The sequence below is a fragment of the Macrobrachium rosenbergii genome, chromosome 4 (genome assembly GCF_040412425.1).
Source record: "Macrobrachium rosenbergii isolate ZJJX-2024 chromosome 4, ASM4041242v1, whole genome shotgun sequence".
NCBI classification, from domain to species: domain Eukaryota; kingdom Metazoa; phylum Arthropoda; class Malacostraca; order Decapoda; family Palaemonidae; genus Macrobrachium; species Macrobrachium rosenbergii.
In genome coordinates, this window is record NC_089744.1 from 56,066,599 (window position 1) to 56,088,448 (window position 21,850).

The window sequence follows — 21,850 nt, forward strand, 5'->3', positions numbered from 1 at the left end:
TTTCAATGCCTACAAGGAAAATAAAAACAGTTAAATTGGCCAGAAAATCAAGATAATGCATTTCTTTTAGCAAAATAAGCATTAACCTCTGCAACCACATTAATTTTTCCTCTACCCCATAGGTCCCTCACATTGACAACAGACGCAAGTAACATGGCGATGGGCGCCATACTAGAGCAGGACATAGATGATGGTCATCGTCCGCTGGCGTTCTTCAACAAAAAGCTAATGACAGCAGAACATAGATACTCCACTTTCAACAGGGAGCTTCTAGTAGTCTACAAAGCCATCCGCCACTTCCACCACGTTCGAGGGATGACAGTTCGTCGTGCAAACAGACCATTAACCGTTGGTGCATGCCTTCACAAAGTCAGCAGACGTGTGGTCAGCATGGCAAAAGCAGCACCTGTCAGCAATAGCTGAACATTCCTGCACCATCAAATACTTGAAGGGTTCAGCAAACACCGTGGCAGACATAGTATCAAGAAACTGCGTCAACACCATCCAGCTCGGGGTAGCCTATCCCGAAATCGCAGAAGCATAAAGAGATGATGTGGACCTACAGCAACTGCAATTGAACAACCCCGCCCTCACATGGAGCGTTCTGTCAATCAACAGTGAAGAGACGACCACTACCTGTGAGACGAGTACCAGATGCCCTCGCCCCCTACCTGCCAGAGGGCCTCAGAAGAAAAGCCTTCACACTTGCCCACAACCTGTCCCACCCATCAGGCCGGTTAACCGCCCACATCATAGCAGAGCGGGACATCTGGTGGGGAATGACAAAGGACGTAAAAAACTGGACAAGAGAGTGCATCCCGTGTCAGACTTCAAAAATCACAAGACATGCAGAGAGTGGAATAGGAGAGTTCCAAACAACACACCGCTGACTTGCCCACATCCACGTCGACATAGTGGGACCCCTACCCCACTCCGAGGGGTACAGACCTATTCACCATCATCAACAGAAATACCAGGTGGCCCAAAGCAACACTGATACGGCAACAGACAGCAGAAAGCTGTGTGAAAGCCCTCATCGGATGGGTCAGCAGGCACGGAGTCCCGCAGATCATCATGAGGGACAGGGGAGCCAACTTCACATCCACCCTGTGGAATGCCCTCGCAGACAGTTTGGGGACAAAGATAACGCACACAACAGTCTACAATGCAGAAGCTAATAACATCATTGAAAGGCTACACTGGTCGTTGAATTGAAAGCATCACTCAACGCCAGATGTCAAGATGTGGGTCTTACTAGGCCTAAGAACAACACCGCACGCAGCATTCAACGCATCTCTAGCACAAGTCCTATACGGCCAAGCACTGACATTGCCAGCAAATGTCTTTCAAGATCAAATGAGCCCAACATCCCCATCAGACACCCGAAAAGCTGAACAGATAATGCCAGCCAAGACGGCCTACCATGTAACTAGAGAAGTGTATGTCCCCAGCGAGCTGCAGAATGCAAAATGTGCGTTCATACGGGTGGACATACACAGAGGGCACCCCCTCTCCCCAGCCTACTCAGGACCATACTGTTTCTCATCCAGAGATAACAAGGCCTACCAGATGACAGTAGACGGCAGGACGATGTGGGTATCTATTGACTGCCTAAAACCAGTTTACCTCCAAGAAACTGATCTACAACCGTCAGCCTCTCCAAGGGGGGAGTCCTGTTGGGTCCCATGTGGACCCCATACACCATCATCTCACCTGGCTCGCTAATCTCCTCACAACAACATCTGCGCGCCCAAACCGTGCGGACACAAGAAATGTACGTCACGCATCTTTTATACATACAATCTCTTCTTTCATATTATTGTTAAATAAAATGTATTATTGTCACCATACACAGTACAATGTCAGTATTTCAGCCACATATACCATAACTTCAGTCATACCTTGTATATCAATTTATATGTATATATTCATCTGTCAACAAACACACAAATGATTGTGTGGTACCTCTATTTTTGTTCCCCTGGTGTCAGGCGATACATTTCCGCTCACAAGAGTTATTGACCAGCATGTCTGTTGTCTGAATAAATAGGTAAGTTTGTAGATGCTGACTCTTACTCATGCTTTCGTTACAGTAGCTAGGCCACAGAGGTTTCTCAAATGCATGGCAGCTCAACGATTTTTAACAAAGCATGATCATGACTCTTCATCATCTACCAGAGAAGTCTTGATCATGGCCTTTCAGGCGATAACACTAAAAGTACTGTAATGGGTTTGTAACTAAACAAATAATAGATTAGGTATACCTAATACATATTTCAAGTAACAGTTTTTATTGATGTTTTTAACTCTAAGGTGGGCTTTCAAAATCACTGATTCATACTGAGCTGCCATATGTTAAACAGTATGCTAGACTAGTATGAAAACTTTCCAACCACTGACCATTCTTTGGTTCCAACAGTGATTATTATTGGCAAACTGTACAAAAATTCAGAAGTCCTTTTGTAATACAATGAAAACATTAAATTAAACTTACTGAGCAAAAGATGTTATAGCAGTTAAGAACAAGTGTTCAGAAACTTGGTCATCTTGATCCTGAGCAGAGTTGAGCAATTTATCAACCAGTAACAGATGAATCACTTTGTCCTAAAAACCAAAAAGTTATATTCTAATTTTTCGTAAATAATTATGGGCAACTACTTATAAGAAAATGTTTAATCATCAGTTAAAGTGGATTGGGTTTATGGAATTATGGCAACAAAGCCAAGAACTAGGGCAGTTTCCATCATTCAGTGCTTTAGATAGTCAACAGAAGTAGTTGAGTGGTTGGACAGCAAGACAGAGATCCAGATAATAAATGAGGTTAAGGACAAAGATCTAAAGGTTAAATTGGGAGGAACCCACAGTTGTTCTAAGAAGTAATAGTTAGAGAGGTTGGACAGCAAGATGGAAAAAAGGAAGCAGTATGGAGGTAAAGCAAAAGACTAAAAAGTGGGTGCAGCTAGGGGCCTAGGAGACGCTGCAAACACCCTTTAGTAATGTCTATAGTGCACCATGTGAGGTTCACTGATGACACTACCCCCTTACTGGGAATCATCAATTAAAAGGAAAAAAGGCTTGTGACTGAGGTATTTAAAAATCATAGAATTCCAAAATTTGCTAAACATTTTACACTTAAGTATCTTATCATTTTAAATACTGGCATTCCAAAGGAATTTTATTGACAAGGTACAGTATTTAATATGTATGGAGGAGAGCAACCACATCCACAATTATACAAAAATTTTTATGATAAATTCAACATTACAATTATACTTGGGTACAAAGACTACAACATCTAAGAATAATGTATTAAACCTTGCCTGACAAAATGGTAGACATGATCCATTTACAGTGCAAGAACATCTGCAAATATGCATATATGAGTAACAAATGTAATAGCAAAACATATAAAAAATAATCATGATAGTGTAGACATTAATAAAAATTTTTTTCAAAACTGATTATTCCTCTAAAATTATTTAGAAAACCTAATAAAACTTCAGAGCAAAGTTAAGAACTCAATTCAAATGTGCCGGTACAAATGCAGAAGTAAATCAACATACAGTACTTGTCTTATTTTCCAAAGTAAACCAAACATTCTTTCAACATTTTCTATAAAAACCAAATACCCTATGACTACCAGTCCCAAATGAGAAACCCAAAGAGCATGAAATGCAATGGGCAAGGATAGAAAGGCTGGAAACTTCAACAAAGAACAGCTCAAATGCTGGCTCAAAATATTAGTTAATGAAACCATTCTTAAATAATAACTACGGTAGTACTGTTATTACAAGAAAAATTTTTCAGATGGCCCATTTGACACAAAGGCTTACAAAGAACTTCCAAGATGTCAAGACCAGGGAAATTATAAAATGCCTTTACCTTCACCTTTCAAGTGCATCTCTTGGTGTCCAAATAGGATTCCATAAACAGAATGATTGTTCTAGACTTCTCCAAAGAGCACTAGAAAGGTCAACTGAATGACCAATGAATGCAAAAGATTCCACAAACAACTATGAACTCTACCTGTGCAAGTGGTGTAAATCTTACAGGCAGTTTTAACGATAACTTTTAACTTCCCAAATGCTTATCATTTGTCTGAGTAAACATGAGATACTGGATTCATGTAATTTCATTTTGCCTAAGCATCATCCAGCATCATTCACTAAATCTCTGATGGTGCTTGTGGAAGTTTTAGCATAATAAGAGAAATCAACAGAAGAAAGAAACTGATAAATAAATTAAGATATTCAGCCAAAAAACCTGGGCTTTAGTCTTAATTTATTCTTGCCTTAGGAAAGTTATCTGGAGACTACAATTTACTGAAGCCTTTACACCTCTTCATCCATCTAAGCACCATTCTTGAAGTATACAAAGGAAAAAGTTGAGCTTGTCAATGAAAGGGCAGCCCCAGTGCTCCACCAATGACCTTAGTCTATACAACCAACATACATCAAACAAAAGTCCCAGTCTAAATGACTAGCAATGAAGGAAAACATCCACCAGCTATTATGTAAGTAAAGCTGAGAAAGATTTTTTGCAGAAATACCTCAAAGATATCTCCAAGTCATCAAAATTTGGTGAGTACCACAGTAAAAATTGGCTGGAGTTAAGGAAGCTAATTAGCTCAAAACTTTTAGAAACATCAAATAAACATCCTACAGATAATGTCAATTTTACTGGTTCTGAAGATAGCCTCTATACACTTCTGTTAAAACAACATTGATGTTTGACAACAAAATAAAGCCAAAAATATTGCCAGGGGTCTGGCTAAAGTATTTAATATCATACTTCTTGGGGTTTATAAAAAAAAAAAAATACAATAATACCTTGCTGTAAACAACCTCTTAACATACAACTGGGCATATAGGCAACAGCATTTTCTACAATAATCCCTGCTTTACATAAAATGTTGCTCTGTTTATGCAAACATGGCTTTTGAAGTGCAGTTTTGTAATTACAGGCTTGCACTGAATAGAAATAATTTACCTTACACCACTGTCTGAATTAACCCTTAAACGCCTATTGGACGTATCACACGTCGACTAAAATTGTCTGTTGGGTGCCAAGTGGACGACCCCACGTCGACTACAAAAATTTCAACCTTCGGTCAACTTTGACTCGACCGAAATGGTCGAAAAAACGCAATTGTAAGCTAAAACTCTTACATTCTAGTAATATTCAATCATTTACCTTCATTTTGCAACAAATTGGAAGTCTCTAGCACAATATTTCGATTTATGGTGAATTTTTGAAAAAACTTTTTCTTACGTCCGCACAGTAACTCGGCCGAAAATTTCAGAAATACTTTCGTCATTTTGTCGTAACTTTTGCACTGTTTTATATTAGCCATTACGTAAAGTTTTATATATGAAAATGTGTGCAATTTCATGTAAAATACAACAAAATACAACCCATGGTTGTAGCTTTATCAGTTTGGAAATATTTTCATATAAATCTCGATAACTGCCAAAATTTCAACCTTCGGTCAACTTTGACTCAACCAAAATGGTCAAAAAATGCAATTGTAGCTAAAACTCTTACATTCTAGTAATATTCAATCATTTACCTTTATTTTGCAATAAATTGGAAGTCTCTAGCACAATATTTTGATTTATGGTGAATTTTTGAAAAAACATTTTCCTTACGTCCGTCATGGTAACTCGGCCGAACATCTCAGAAATTCTTTTCACGTTGTCGTAATGTTTGCACCATTTTATATTAGTCGTTACATAAACTTTTATATATGAAAATGTGCAATTTCATGAAGACTACAACAGAAAATAACTCATGGTTGTAGCTTTTATCAGTTTTGAAATATTTTCATATAAATCACAATAAATAGAAAAAATTCGACCTTCGGTCAACTTTAACTCGACCGAAATGGTCGAAAACTGCAATTGTAAGCTAAAACACTTACAGTCTAGTAATATTCAATCAATTAGCTTCATTTTTCAACAAACGGCAAGTTTCTAGCACAATATTTCGATTTATGGTGAATTTTCAAAAAAAACATTTTTTTTACGTCCGCTACGTTTGGATTCATGCATCATATTGTGATAATATTTTCTCTGTGTTGCTTTGATTGTTTTACAATTTGTTATATACCGAAATCATCGCAATTTAGTGTACAATACAAAGAAAAAAAAATAATCCGTTAGCTTTAACCGTTTTGCTCACAGTGCGATTTGTATAAAATTATATATGAAATTTCTTTTTTGCGCTGTCATATATTTCAATATTTATATATGATATTTTTTTTCATTTCTGATGGTTGCATGCTAAACTTCAGGCAATGACCAAAAAAGGAGCCAAAAATGAACTCTTAATCTTAAAAACTAAGCGTGCTGTGATTTTTTGAAAAAACTTTTTTTCTGCTTCGGCGCTAACTCCCGAACGCCGCCGGCATACGGGAGACGTTTTTGTAAATAGAGGCTCGGCGTTTAAGGGTTAACTACCTTTTTCTTAATTTATCTTAATTGTTCCATATCCTAAGAAAACGGAAAGGAAATAAGTGCAACGAAAAAAGGCATGCGGTAAGGACAACATAAGTGGGTAAAACAAGGAGCTTGTATGACATGCAATTTTCAGACTTGGGAAATGGAAGACAACAGATCCCCAACATCCTCCCCCAAAAGGTAAAACTTGTCCCACAGTGGCTAATTGTTCAAACAAACTCAAGTTCATCTTTTCATGAGAAGCATCTCTTCATAAAAAGGGATAAAGACAAGAATGACATAGCCAGGTAGGCTATCTACATGTAAAACAAAGGACAATTTTTGTGTTTAAAAGTATCAGAAGCAGAGTGCTCAAACCTGTTCTACTGTGCTATCTGCCTTATTAAAGTAAGCCCTAAAAATTAGTTGCCTTAACCAGTAGGAGGCTGACATCTTAGCTACTTGCTTCTTTCTGTGCCCTCTTAAGTCTCTGGTCCTCAAGTATTACCAAATAGATCTCACTGGACAGAGCAAGAAGTCCTCCTTGTTACTGGTAATGGAGGACAAGGAAGGAATGGTAAAGAGGGCCAAGGAATAGTTACGGTTAGTTGTCTGGATCTTTGCTATGAAGTCCAGAGCAAACAGCCAAACTATTAATGACTAATCTTCCGTGTGTGACCTTCCAAGAGAGTGCATGAATCTTCCTAACCTGTCTCAAGAATGCAAACAGCAGTAGAAAAACTATCCTCAGCAAGCATCATCAAGTGGCTCACAGAGAGGCTTCATATGACAAGTATACAGGAGAGATTCCAACACGATTTTAAGCAACCCATGAGGATTATCCTTCTCAAAGTGCTGGATGAGCCTCTTAAATTCAATTAAAAGACCCTATCTGAGTGAAGTCCAAAATCCTCCTAGAGGGAACACCTATAATCCTTAAAAGCTGACATGGACAACTTCTTACACTGACAAAAGAAAAGGAGGAAGTCAGCAATTAACGGTGTTATGTTATTAACAAAATCAACATCCCTTCCACTATATCAACTAGAGAATCAAGCTCTATTTGGCCGGCTTGAAAAGGAGACCTGTTGAGGTTCTGCAAGGCTTTACAATGACTGCAGCTGTACCAACATGGACAAAGAATTGTTTAACATGTATACTGCAGCCATAGAGGAGATAACAGAATCATCTTCATAGTCTTGGAGGTGGAGCTTCTCCAGTACCTCTCTAATGTGGGTTTCTACAGTGCCTCCCTCATGTTGTAAAGTGAAGGAAAGACATAAATGTTGAAGTAATTCCACATATGCTGGGTATGGCTGAACTGAACCGAACAGTATAAAGGGGATATGTTCAGGCTCACTGCAAACAAATCTGCCAACAGTGTGCCCAAAAGACAAAAGAAAGACCTGCTTTCCCCCACTGAGACTGTTGGATATCACATTCATTTCCAAGGTAAACCATGGTATTATGTTGACCTCACTTACCTCCTCCACCCAAGATTTTGAATGACAACTGAAACAATTAAGTGCCAATTGTGTGCTGCCTTGATTCCATAAGCAGGCCAATATCACTGAGCTTGTCATCAAACCTACTGTTCTTACCATGAGCTGAGTGAATACCTGACCTATGAAAACAGTTTCTGCCTGAGGAGACTGATGTGCTGTCCCTTATCCTGTGCCATCCAAGATTAACCCTTAATTATCCAGCAGGTGTAGCTCCAACCTTGATGTGTTAGTCTCAATTGAGCTGAATGTAGAATTTAGGCCAAAGACCAAGCACTGGGACCTATTAGGTTATTCAGCACTGAAACAGAAATTGACAGTAAAAAGTTTGAAAAGTGTTGCAGCAAGGGGCCGAAGGCACTCTGCAAATTACCTTAAGTAATGACTGCACTGCACTCCATTGTGGTGGCAATATAGAAATGACATTTTTATGAAAAAATAAAGTTTTATATATACTTACAAAGTAATTACTTAGCTATAGTTTCAACTCGCATGGCAGCTTAAATTTTGAAATTCATGGTAGCACTACTTTTGTTTTGGGTAGGTGACTAGCCCCGCCCACTTTCGGGGAAAGAGAGGAACCACCCAGTAAAGAGCTTCAATTTGTTTGTGCCCTTATGTTCATGCAAGGAGAGGAGGGAGGGCTCCAATTCTGTAATTACTTGGTAGGTATATATAAAAATTACATTTTTATTATAAAATAAAGCTTTATATACACTTACCAAGTAATTACATAGCTAACAATTTCTAACAACAGGCAGCTAAAATGTGAAAATTTGCGGTAGCAGTTCTCATTTATTTTGGTGTAAGTAGCCAGCCCCGCCACTTTCGGGGAAGAAGAGGAACAACATAGCAAGAAGGCTCAATTTATTTATGTCGCAATGTCCATGAGAGGGGAGGAGGGAGGGCTCCAACACTGTAACTGCTTGGTAAGTATATATAAAACTTTATTTTATTATAGAAATGTCATTTTTATATAAGTAACTTATCAAGTAATTTCATAGCTGATTCCCACACTGATAGGAGGCAGAATTCAGTGACTTATTCTACCTCAAGTATTAAAAGTTATAATTTGAGAATAGAAAATACTGCTTCTGGTGGAACTCATCTTACCCCGTAGAGGTGTGGCGGTATAGCCAAGTGTCACCTGCTAAGTAAGTGGGGACCTCACAGCGAACTTCTCTGAACGCTAGCAAAGTATAGAAAGTTTGCCCCTGCCCTGGGTGCAGTACCAACACACAGCACCAGATAAGAATGCTGATACTTATGCCAAAAGATTAAAATACTATCACCCAATCATTAAAAGACCTGGAGGGTATCCCAGTACAGAGTAACCCCAGGCTCCCCTAAACTCAACATCAAGTACCAAGGCTAAGAGTAAGGATGGAAGGAACACTTCCTATACTTCCTTCCCCCACACTGTGCCAGCCACCAATAAAGGACCCAAGGTACTGCAATCATTAAACAATGTTTCAACATTGCATGGATAATGTGCCAAAAAAACTGACTTACATCTCCAATAAGTGGAGTGGAGAATGGAGGCAAGAGGAAGATTATGTCTGAACGACAAGGATGTAGCCACGGCTCTAATCTCATGAGCGCTCTCACCCTTTGAAAGGGAAGAAGCTCTTCTCCCACTTGTGAATGTGACTCGCGAATGAGATCTCTTAGAAAAAAAGAGAGGGCATTCTTCAAGAGAGGACGTGAAGGGTTCATCACTGAACACCATGGGTGATCACACGTACCTCTTATTTTGTCAGTCTTATGGAGATAGCACTTTCTTCATCTAACGAACCTACCACTTGAGATAGGTTCTTAATGCTAAAAGAACGAGGCCAAGGTTTGGTTGGAGTTTTGTTCTTAGCGAGAAAGCCAAGTGAAAAGGAGCAAATTGCATCTCCATTAGTAAAACCAATTCTCCTATCCAGAGCTTGGATCTTGATTACTCTCTTGGCTGTGGCCAAGGCCACTAGGAATAAAGTCTTCTTAGTTAAGTTCCTCAGCGAAGCAGAATCAAAAGTGTGGGCCTGAAAGCCATTTAGGTACCACGTCCAGGTTCCACGAAACTTGCTGTAAATCTCTGCGCTTCGTCGTATGGAACAATTTAATAAGTTCAGATAAATCCCAATCAGAAGAAATATCTAGGCCTCTATTTCTGAATACAGAGTCTAACATTGCTCTATAACCTTTGATAGTGGCTGAGTACAAGCCTTTAGAAGTTCTCAGGAACAACAGAAAATCAGCAATCTCCGTTAAAGATGTCTTAGAGGAAGAGACATGACTTGCTCAACACCAAGTGCGGAAAATAGTCCACTTGCTTTGATAAACATTGGCTGGAGACACTCTCCTGTATCTAGAGATAGCTTGTGCAACTGCTCTTGAAAATCCCCTAGCTCTGAGGAGTTTCTTCATAGCTTGAATCCTGTCACAGCTAGCGTGGATAACCCCTGATGGAATCGCCTGAGATGGGGTTGTCTGAGAAGCTTGTGTTTTTGAGGAAGTAGTCTTGGAAAATCAGACAGGAGACTTATCAGGTCCGGGAACCATTCCCTTAGAGGCCGAAAGGGACCTATGAGAATCATCGAAGCATTCTCATGAAACCCAAATTTGTTTATCACTTCCCTTGCCATCCCGAAGGGAGGGAATGCATACAGGCTCTTGTTGGACCAGTCCAACAGCATGGCATCCGTTGCCCATGCTGCGGGATCTGGAACTGGAGAGCAATAAAGTGGAAAGCGGTGATTTTTGGAGGTCACAAATAGGTCTACTGTCAGCCTTCCCCACAGCTCCCACAACTCTAAGCATATTAGTGGGTCTGACTTCCATTCTGTGGGAATCACCTGGTTGCTGCGACTCAGCTGGTCCACTAGTACATTCATCTTGTCTTGCACAAATCTCGTTACCATCCTTGTCCTATTTTGATGACCCCAGAGAAGAAGTCCCGCACCGCCTCACAGAAGGAGAAGGAGTGAGTTCCCCCTTGCTTGCTTAAGGCCAAGGTGGTCGTATTGTCTGAGCACATTGCAATGGTCTTGTCTCGAACTTCCAAAGCAAAGGCTTGCAATCGTAGACTGATCGCAGTCAGTTCATTTAAAGTTTATATGCAAAGTTTCCTGTTCCAACATCCACTTTCTGGAGACTTCCTTGTCCTCCAGGATAGTGCCCCAACCCAAGTCAGATACACCTGCATAGGAGCTCAGGTCAGGGTTCAGAGAAAAGAGAGACTTCCCTTCTAGTAGCCTGTTTTCGGATCTCCACCAAAGCAGATGTTTCTTGATGTCTTGGGTGACTGGGAACACAAACGAGTCTGGATATTTCTTTTGGTCCCAATTGTGTCTGGGGTAAAACTGGAGTACCCTCATGTGAAGTCTCCCCAAGGAGACAAACTGCTTGATGGAAGCCAATGCTCCTAAGAGGTTCATCCACTTGTTGGTCGAACACATTTGAAAAGCAAGAAACTTGTTTAACGTCTCTAGACAGCATTCTATCCTCTTGGGTGCAGGAAAAGCCTGGAAAAGATGAGAATTCAGACTCATTCCCAAATACACTATCTGTTGAGATGGAATTAGCTGAAACTTTTGAAGGTTGATCAAAAGTCCCAAATCCTTTGCTAGAGCAAGAGTCTTTTGAATGTCTCCCGTGCAATCTTCCTTTGTGGGAGAACAAATGAGCCAGTTGTCCAGATAAAATGCGATGTTGATGCCCACTCGATGAAGCCAACCCGCTATCGGAGCGAGAATGTGGGTGAAAACCTGAGGGTTCGTCGAAAGTCTGAAGCATAGTTTTAGGAACTGAAAAATCTGGTTCCAAAAGACAAAGCGAAGGTACTTCCTTGAGTCTGGATGTATGGGGACATGGAAGTACACATCTTGCATGTCTATGGAGAACATCCAGTCCCCCTGATGAATGGAAGCAAGAACCGAGCGGTTCGTCTCCATTCTAATTTTGTCTTCCGTACGAAGACATTAAGTCGCTGACATCCAGTACTGGTCTCCATCCTCCTGAAGACTTCGGATCCACGAAAAGGCAATTGTAAAATTTCTCCGATTCTACATCTGTGACTTCCTCTATCCCTCTTTTTCGAGGAAGAGCAGAAACTTCCTCTGAGTGGGCCAAAAACCTTCTCAAGCCTTTCAAATATGCTAGAGTATCTGTTCTTGAGTACCTCTATTACCCACTGTTCTGCTCCTTTCTTGGCTCCATTCTTCCCAAAAAAGGAGCCTGGCACCCACTGCTGCATGGGGAAAACTTTCCTCAGTTTTTGGAAGAAGGTTTGGATGAGGACTTTTTGATGGCCTTGGAGGAGTAACAGATGTAAGCACGAGGCCTAGACTGAAATCTTTGCCTGGCATCTTGAAAGGGCTGGAGCTGCGCAGGAGAGGAAGACTTGGCACTGAAGGAAAAATTCTCTTGAGCATGTTTAGAAGGCTGGGTCAGATCTTGAACTTTGAAAATGTTCTTCAATAGGTGATCGAGTTCAGCGGAAGAGAACACCACCTTTGCTGCTGAAAGGGCAGACCTATGGGAGGCTTCAATGAGATCAGAGAAGCCCCTGGCGGAGGCAGGCACACCCAGAGAGGGAACCTGCCCGGCAGCATAATATGAATATCTCCTTCATAATAAGCACGAAGGAGGATAACAAAACACAGCCTTCCCTTGTTCTCTCTTGTCCGCTAACCAACACTCTACTTCATTCATGGCCTTCTTAGCTGAGGTAGAAAGCACCAATTTGGGGAGCTTGGAGGATTCAGACTGAAGATTACTCATCTGGAATGTCAAAGCCGAAACCTCTGCATCACGAGAAGAGGAGCGTCTAGATGCGACATTGGGAGCTGCAGGACGCGCTAACAAAGAAGTGCGCACAGGAATGGAGGACAACTCAGGCGCTTTGATGAAATACATCGACATCTAGAATTATCAGGATCCAACACACGATGTTTGGAGGGTGAAATTTCCGGCGAAAAATGCTCCAAACTGTCCCAAAAACTAAAGGAGGGAACAGCCTCTTTCACTTTCTTACAAGGCACCTGAGGGGTGCTAGCCACATCCACTGCAGACCTCTTGAGAGGTCTAGATTCATCCTTGAAGTGCCACTGCGCCTACACTCGAGACTCGATGCTTTGGAACCGGAGGAAAGACGGTGCACATCAGAGGAAACGCCTTTCCAACGGTATTTTGTCGACACCTGGGAATCTGCAACAGGTGAGACTGAGGGGCTGACTGCCTGTGGGCCTCCCAGGTGCGGGGGGAGTATGTCAGGGACCTTTGCCTAGGAGAGTCGGCAGGATGGACAGCCAGCTCCTCCACTAACAATTCACTATGAGCACTACGTTCATGGTTCATAATTTGACGAACTGAATCACCCAACTGAGACATAGAATGCATTAATAATTCAAACTTCCGATCAAACTTCGCTTCAAGAGCAACGGCACTGGGGTCGGAAATATGAGAGCTGGGAACAGGAACAAGGTGTAAAGCTGAAGGACTGGGATTAGGAGACATGACAGAAATGACAGGAACATCAGATGAAGATTTAGAAGAATGCTGACTAGCTAAAGATTTGTCACTCCTAGCATTACTTCTCCTAATTCTATCTTTTTCCAATTTGGAAAGGTGAGAAGTTAAAATCTTCCACTGTCTAGGGTCCCAGTCAACACATTCAGCACAGGTAAGATCTACAGAGCACACTTGGTCCCTTAAACTAGGACACACAGAATGTAAATCGTATTTGGCAGAAGTCAATCTCGTATTGCAGCCTTTGCTGCAATAACAGGTCCTCGATGTACTAGCGTCAGACATCATCAAACTAAGTAACAGCTAAGTCCAAACAAGAGTAAAAATTCTATAAACTGTCCAAATAAAGTCAACCTGCCTAAATAAATGCCGAAAGGCAATCAAAAGAATACAAAATACTTCACCGATCTTCTAAGAAAAATAACCAGTAAAGCCTATGAAAATCCAGATTACCATAGCTGCTGCTCACAACATTCGTCGAAAGCCCGCAGAAATAAATTTGAGCCTCTTTGCTATGTTGTTCCTCTCCTTCCCCGAAAGTGGGCGGGGCTGGCTACTTACACCAAAATAAACAAAAAAATCGCTACTGCGAATTTGCAAATTTTAGCTGCTGGCTATTAGAAATTGTTAGCTCTGTAATTACTTGGTAAGTTACTTATATAAAACTTTATTTTTATAAAAAAAAATTCATTTTTACATAAGTTTCTTACCAAGTAATTACATAGGTGAATCCCACATTGATTTGAAGTGGGATACATTGACATATTCTACCCCAAAACATTAGTAATTGTAATAAATTTGAGAACAAAGTTTGCTAGCATTGATACATTGCTTGTTGTTTCCTTACCTGGTAAGAGAGCTACTACAGGTAGATACTGCCTCTGGTTGGTGCTCATCTTAACCTGCCGGTACAGCCATGGGGCACCTACTATCTTAGTGGGGAGGGAGGGAGACATTTCTGATGGCTAGCAAAACATCAATAGTTGGCCCTGCACTGGGGGCAGTACCACAATAAAACAACCAGACAAACAATACTGTCACTACACCACATAATAAAAAAACCACCACCACAACCAGACAAACAATACTGTCACTACACCACATAATAAAAAAACCACCACCCATCCACTAAAAAACTGGTGGGTACTCCAGTACACGGTACCCCCAGGCTCCGCTAGGACTCGATACCCTATATCAAGGTGAAGAGAAAAAAGGGTGGAAAGGATGCTTCCTACACTTCTTCCCCAAAAACCATGCCAGCCACTGACAACGGACCCATGGTACTGCAATCTTCATACACCGTTTCAACATCACGCAAGTAATGAGTTGCAAAGATTGACTTGCACCTCCAAAATTTCGATTGAAGAATGGAAGAGAGCAATAAGTTATGCTTAAAAGCTAGCAAGGCGGCAACTGCTCTGATTTTGTGAGCTTTTATTTTAACGGATGGCAAGACGTCCTCTCCAATATGGGAATGGGCTTCTGAGATAAGGTGTCTAAGAAAAAATGCCAAGGCATTTTTAAAAAGGGGACGAGAAGGATCTTCAACTCAGCACCACAGGCTACTCGAAGGTCCATGAATTTCTCAGTCCTATATAAATAATATCTTAATGCCCTCACAGGACAAAGAACTCTCTCTTCTTCTTCTGGGCCAATACTGTACAGTATCTCCATTAGGTTCTTGATGCTAAACGAACGAGGCCAGGGCTTAGATGGGGTCTAATTCTTAGCTAAAAACCCAAGGGTAAAGGAACAGATTGCATACCCTTGGGAGAAGCCAATCCTCCTATCAATGGCATGCAGCTCACTAACTTGCTTAGCAGTTGCTAGGGCGACAAGAAAAGGGTTTTCTTAGTCAGATCCCTTAATGTTATTGAACAAAGGGGCTCGAAACGGGACTATAGAACCATTTCAGAACCATATCAAAGTTCCAAGAGACAGCCTCTACCTTCTGTTTGGATGTTTCAAATGATTTAATGAGATTGGACAGATCCTGGTTTGCAGATAGATCTACACCCATGGCAAAAAATGGAGCCCAGCATGGCCCTGTAACCTCTGATGGTAGAGGAAGACAGAGCTCTAAAGGACTTTTAATATAGCAGAAAGTCTGCTATCTCTGCTGTAGACTTCTAAGAAGATGAAAAGTTATGTCTACACCAAACGCCGAAGACTGTCCATTTGGCCTGGTAGACTTTGCTAGAGGAGTGATGTCTACAACTAGCAATAGGCCAGAGTGGACAGTCCTCGATGGAAGCGTCTGAAGTGAGGCTGTCTGAGTAGATGTGGCTTTTGAGGGAGTAGTCTCGGAAAGTGAACCAGTAGTCCGAGATCCCGGAACCTCTCCTTCAGAGGCCAAAACAGGGCTACTAATATCACTGTTATGTTTTGGTGGGACCGAAATTTGTTTAGAACTTCTCTCACCTTGCTGAATGGTGGGAATGCATATAGATCCTTGTTCGACCGGTCCTGTAGCATGGTGTCCCATCGCCCATGCCAGAGGGTCAGGGGCTGGAGAACAATAACAGAAGGCGATGATTCCTGGAGGTTGCGAAGAGGTCCAAGAACGGCTTTCTCCAGTTTCCATAGATCTAAGCAGACTAGCAGATCCAATGTCCATTCTGTGGAAAGTACCTGTCTTTGATGGCTTAGTTCATCCACTAATACATTTAGTTTCCCTTGAATAAAATGTGTAATTATCTTGGTCTGGTTCTGGTCTGCCCAGAGAAGAAGGGCCCTCGCTGCCTCACAGAGGGAGAAAGAGTGAGTCCCTCCTTGTTTCGTGGTGTTGCCTGAGTGGACTGCCACTGTCTCATTGCAAACTTCCGATGCGAAGAACTGTAGCCCCAAATGAATCGCCTTCAACTCCTTGACGTTGATATGCCAACTTCTTTGTTCCAGGGATCATGTCCCGGAAACTTACTTGTTCCCTAGAAGGACTTCCCAAGCTAGATCCGACGCGTCAGAGTAGAAGTTCTAGGTCGGGGCTCAGAAGGAGGAGAGACTTTCCTTCCAACAGTCTGTTTTCTAACTTCCACCATAGCAGGTCCCTCTTTTCAGTATTTCTTGAGTCACTGGAAAAACGAATGTATCCAGATACGATCTCCTGTCCCAGCTGGCTCTCAGGAAGAATTGCAGCACTGTCATGTGGAGTCTGCCCAGAGTGACAAACTGCTCTATGTAGGATAGAGTCCCTAGAAGACTCAACCACTTGATGGCTTAGCAGACTTGGAGAGAGAAATTCGTTCACCGTCCATAGGCAGAATCCTACTCTCTTGGGGGACAGAAAAGCCTGAAAACTAAAAGAGTTTATCTTCATTTCCAAATAAAGAATCTCCTGTGTCAGAGTCAGCTGGGACATCTGCATAGTGATTAACAAAACTTATGTCTTGGGCTAGGAGAAGGGTCTTCCAAAGGTCCTCCATACACTTCTCCCTCGAATGGGATCAAAGGAGCCAATCATCTAAATACAGGGCAATATTGATTCCCAGAAGATGGAGCCACTCTGCAAGGGGAGCCGTAGAGAGGCCAAAGCAAAGAGCTCAAAACTGATAGACTCTCCCCCAGAACACAAACCTGAGGTACTTCCTGGAGTCCAGATAGAGGGAGATGTGGAAATAAGTGTCCTGCATATCAAAGGAAATCATCCAATCTCCCTGGTGAATGGCTGATAGGACCGAATGGTTTGTTTCCATTCTGAATTTTGTCTTCTGGATGAATAAATTCAGGGCACTGACAACTTGGACAGGCCTCCAACCTCCTGATGACTTGGGAACTACAAAGAGACAGTTGTTGAACCCTTTTGAACTGATGTCTTTGACCACCTCTACTGCTCTTTTCCTGAGGAGGGATGAAACTTCTTCCAACAGGGCCAAATACCTCTCCGAGCCTACTGAGTAGGCAGTCAACATGATGGGCGTATTGACTAAGGGTGGTTTCTCCCTGAACTGGATGGAGTAGCCCTCCCTCAGGACTTTTACAATCCACTGCTCTGCTCCCTTTGCCATCCATCTCTCCCAAAAATGAAGGAGCTTGGCTCCTACTGGAGTACAGAGGACAGAGTCTTCGCTTCTGCAATGAAGACTTGGAAAACTTCTTAAAGGCACAAGATGAGATGCAGATGTTAGCCTGAGGCCTAGATGGGGCCCTCCGTCTGCTGCTACAAAAGGGATGCGGCTGGAGCGGAGATACTGACTTGGTGCCAAAAGTGGCCGTCTCCCTAGGAAATCTAATGGACTGGGCCAAGAGGCCCTGTGTAGATTTCTTTTGAAGGTCCGAAACGATCTCATTAACTGTGGACTGCAGGAACAGATGATGGCAATCATGGGGAGAGAAGAGGAGCACTGACTTCTGTGAAGAAGTAACCCTCTTCATAGTTTAAGAAAACCAAAGCTCTCTTCTTAAGCACTCCCATAGCAAAGAGGGAGGCTAACTCCTGGGAGCCGTCTCTAATGCCCTTGTCCGTACAAGAGAGGAAACCGAGCCAATCCATGGAACAACCCTCAGGTAAAGCAGAACATTCTTGAATCTTCCGTACAAGGGCTCCTACTGACCAGTCCAAAAAACTCAAAACCTCAAAGACTCTGAAAATGCTCAAGGAAATTATCAAGCTCCGTTGCAGAGAACATCACCTTGGCTGAAGTAAAAGCTGACCCCTGGGAAGAATCAATGAGCCCAGAGAAGTCCCCTAGGGAAGAGGCAGAGGCTCCCAAAGATGGAGCTTCCCCTGTGGCATAGGATAAGTAACTCCTGCGTGACAGTCTAGAAGGAGAAAAGCTGAAGGAGGCCTTCCCTTGCTCTCTCTTCTCTGAGAACCAACCCTCAATTTCATTCAAAGCCTTTCTTGCTGAGGAAGAAAGTACCATCTTAGATAGCCTGGACGAATCAACAGGCTGGTTGCTCATTAAAAAGGCAGAGGTGGGCAAAGCCGGGGCTGCTGGAGAGAAGAAATCAGGAAAGCTATTGAGCAAATAGCCCAGCAAGACCGCATACCGCATATGCTGATAAAGTAGAGTCTTGATCTAGTTCTTCCTCTGCTTCCAATGATACCGGGAACAAAGACAAGTCTGTTGGAGGTTTAGCTGCAGAGAGCGCCCTCTTGAGTAAGTCCAAAATGCTGTCAAGTTGGCGTTGAATGGGTACTAACAACGGATCAAAATCTATGGGCGCAGGAGTGCCTGAAGTAGGAATCTGAAGAAGAGTAGACAGGTGCATGTAGGTTGGCACTGGGCGCTTGGCAGCTGGCAGTGAAAGGACTGGAATTGGCGCTGGGCACTCGAAAGCTGAGAATGAACATTCAGGCGCTATTGGGTGCATAGGCGCCATAGGAAGCTCAGGTGATAATGGGGCTCAGAAGCTAATGGGAGCTCAGGTGCTGCTGAGTGCTCGAAAGAGGTGGAGGGGGGCTCAAAAGACGACTGATGCTTGGACGAAGATGGACGCTTGTGAGAGGAAGACGAAAAGCGTCGACGCTCTACTGCAGGCCACTCTGGTGAAAAGCGCTCTGGGCTGTCCCAGTAATGGCAGGAAGGACAGGGGCTGCAAGTAGGTTCTCTGAACATTTTGCAGGGTACCAGAGGAGAACATATCTCATCCGCTGAACACCTCTTCAATGGCCTAGATTCACCTGCAAAACGCCACTGTCGCCTGGGACTGTACTCCTCTGAGCTAAAGGAAAGACGACACACTTCCATAGAGACGCCTTTCCAATGGCTGTTTGTCACAACCTGGGACGTAACAACAGGTCCCACTGAGGGGGCGACTACCCGTGTGCAGACCGCACCAACCTCCTTTGGGCTTGCAGTATGATTCCTCCCAGGTTTAGGAGAGTATGATAGTGAATTTTGCCTAGGAGAATTGGCGGGACCAGTAGCTCCTGGGGCTTGATGGTTAAGGCAGCATACACCCTATGGGAACTTTTCCATCTTTTTTTAAAAGACTGCTGATTTCATTGCTCCCAAGATTGCTACTATTTTCAGAAAGTTATATAGACTTGCAAGTTTGGAGAAAACGAAACATTGCTGCATTACCTAAGGGTCTAAGTCTATCCTCATTGCCCTCAGAATACTGTACAGGCCAATTTCAGTTAACCCTCTTCTATCTAAGGTTTCTGTGAAGCTTCTCTCTAAGTGTCTTTGTAAGTTTGTTGAAGATAATAACCAGCTACCAGCATTACAGTCTGGGTTTCATAAAGGCCCGGTACTTATGATGTACTCTTACCAATATCTACCATCTTGCAATGCTCTCAATGAGAATGCAGAGGCACGTATGGTCAGTTCAGATTTAAATGCAGCCTTTGACAGTATGAATTGTGAGGCACTTATTTACAGGCTAAGATTATTTGGATTTGGTAGTTTTTTTTATTATTTTAAATGAACTTTTAATAGGATTAACCAAAAGGGTCCATGTTGATGGCCAGTATAATAGCTTTAGTAATGTTATTCCTGGTGTTCCTCCAGGTAGTGTTCTTGGACCTTTGCTATTTATTATTTACGATGGTCCTTATCTGCACCTTAAAACCCAAAGTATAATAGTTAATTGATCCAGAACACTTTTGCCTTGACATCCTGATTTACATTTAAATGGTACTGTTTTAAATGTCATGGACACTAAAGATTTTAGGTGTAGCTTTTGATAAAAAATTGATTTTTAAGAAGCATACAGTATACATAACACTGTTTCCTCTGCTAATCAAAAAGTCAACTTCTTGCAGAAATGTTTGAAAACTTTTCATGATGAAGCTATTACATCTAAGTATTTTAGCTCTTTTCTTCTTGTTTGGGGTATAGTACTCTTTTCCATTGTGGTCTTGGGTTGCTGACTCTCATCTCAAAATCTCATATCAAACTCTTCGACACAGTGATATCATAAGTCAAGTTTATTTTCCCAGCATTTAATGTTGACTTGGGGTACAGACATAAAGTGAGTTCATTATGATTGTTGTATAAAATATACTGTAACAACAAACATCCTCTGCACTCTTCTGTACCTGACCTAGCTGTTTTTGCTTGCAACACTAGACAGGTTGCTGCTGTACACAGTGTAGTTTTCTAGTACTGTATCATGTTCAATACTACTCAGTTTGCTAGGAGTTTTATATCGGCTACAACTAAAATATGGAATAGTCTACCTGGTACAGTTGTGGAATATTCTGATCTCCAAATATTAAAATTTAAGCAAGGAGCAAATTCCTTCTTGCTTTTTGCTGATGCCTCCTAATTCAGGTGTATCATTGTTTTTTCTATTCCCTTATATCTAATTATTTATCACCTTTTCCTATAACTTGTTTCTCTCTGCAGGCTGATTTCCCTTTGGAACCCTCTTGAGCTTATAGTCTGTTGACTTTATCCATAAGTGTTTTCAGCTAAAGATTTAAAGATAAAGAAATAGCTTTTTTAATTTTTTAATAAATCTACTTCAATCTTAATTGGTATTTTTTCCTGTAGTACTGTCGTACAGGGTGATTTGCTTTTCATTACTGCAAAGTTTTTCAAACATTTATTATTTTTGGGTTTCGATCAAGACAATTTCTTTAGTATACTTCACAAAAGCAATTTTGCTTTGTGGGTCCCTGTTTACCTTTTGCTTGTGATGTTTCATTATTAGTAATGTTATTAATCACATTATACATAGATTGCTCATACATGTTCAGAAGTGCATTTAATTCTTTAATGAACATTTATGACATCCACATTGAAGACTACAGCAGATTTTAATCATTTCACCTCACTAGGTCCTACCTGAATATCTTTATTTGCTTCAGTTGGAAAATGTACTTTATTTCCTTTTGTAACAATTTCAATCATATCTACAGTACATAATTTTCTTTTCTGAATGATGCACTTCTTCCTCATCCTTGGACATAGGCCTAAAGTTTTATCACTCTAGCTGAACTGGAGTTTTATTTTATTATCACTCCTTAGTATTCCGGGTAGTTCTCTTCGCCCATATATTGTTGTTCCTCTGACTGGAGATGAAATAATTTCATTGTCTATTTTTGGGGGTAATCTACATACTTTTTGTCTTACTGATACATTTGTGTGTGTGTGAAGCACTACTTGAAGACCTTTTATGAGGTTTTCTTCTTTTCTTCACTGACCATCTTCTCTAATTTTTCAGGTAGGTAGAATCCTCTGATTGCATGTTATTAAGAACTTCATATACACTTTCAGAAAAGATTTTTCCTCTGAATATTTACTTTGTAGTACTTTATCTGAAAATTAACCAGTTGAATTGCTTATTATTCTCACTGTACTTCCAATGTTTTAGTTAGTTGCCTTTCTGGGCTTGAATTTTCCATGGAGTAGAGAATAAACTCTTGATTTTTTGGTAAAAAACATGATTCTAATATAACATGAACATGTGATTCTAATATAACATGAATTTAAATATTACATAAAA

The 21,850-nt window shown here is 41.4% G+C and overlaps 1 protein-coding gene across 1 annotated transcript in view; it reads right to left on the reverse strand.

Annotated features, from left to right (window-relative positions):
• Positions 1–21,850, reverse strand: part of LOC136834838 (ankyrin repeat domain-containing protein 27-like) — a 139,028-nt gene that overhangs the window by 87,529 nt on the left and 29,649 nt on the right. The window contains exon 5 of the mRNA XM_067097619.1: positions 2,495–2,604. Within this exon, the coding sequence (XP_066953720.1) occupies positions 2,495–2,604 (110 nt within the window). The remainder of the gene's footprint in view (positions 1–2,494; positions 2,605–21,850) is intronic.